Source organism: Diaphorina citri, unplaced genomic scaffold, assembly GCF_000475195.1.
Source record: "Diaphorina citri unplaced genomic scaffold, Diaci psyllid genome assembly version 1.1 scaffold5476, whole genome shotgun sequence".
Classification (NCBI taxonomy): domain Eukaryota; kingdom Metazoa; phylum Arthropoda; class Insecta; order Hemiptera; family Psyllidae; genus Diaphorina; species Diaphorina citri.
The window spans coordinates 23,022-23,360 of record NW_007382852.1 but is presented as its reverse complement, the minus strand read 5'-3'; the positions used below and the strand labels follow the sequence as shown (position 1 = coordinate 23,360).

At 33.9% G+C, this 339-nt stretch overlaps 1 protein-coding gene across 1 annotated transcript in view; it reads right to left on the bottom strand.

Moving 5' to 3' along the window:
• Positions 1-3: 3 nt before the first annotated feature.
• Positions 4-339, bottom strand: part of LOC103521565 (postacrosomal sheath WW domain-binding protein-like) — a gene marked incomplete at its 3' end in the record, with an annotated part of 20,261 nt that continues 19,925 nt past the window's right edge. The window contains exon 4 of the mRNA XM_008486676.2: positions 4-66. Within this exon, the coding sequence (XP_008484898.1) occupies positions 4-66 (63 nt within the window). The remainder of the gene's footprint in view (positions 67-339) is intronic.

Below are 339 nucleotides of genomic sequence, written 5' to 3'. Positions count from 1 at the left end.
GTTGGGTTGAGCCCGTACTTTGCCCTTGATGTAGTTGGCGCCAAACACGGGTTGCTCTAGCTCCACCTGAAATTGGGAAGATGTGAAGGGAATCAACATCAGAAGATAGATTTCTCTAGTAGAAGGTATGTACCTATGTAGTTGAGTATACATTAAAGTTTTTTTTTTTTTTCTTTTTTGGCTTTTTACTTTCGTTTTCCTGTAGGAATGTAATCAGGTGTTTCACTCATAAAACTGGGTTTTGCAATTTACTTTCCAAAAATACAGGAGCCAAATTCTTATTCTTATTTGTTATGCTCACTAATGGGTTTATTTTATTTTATATATTAGATTTATTTA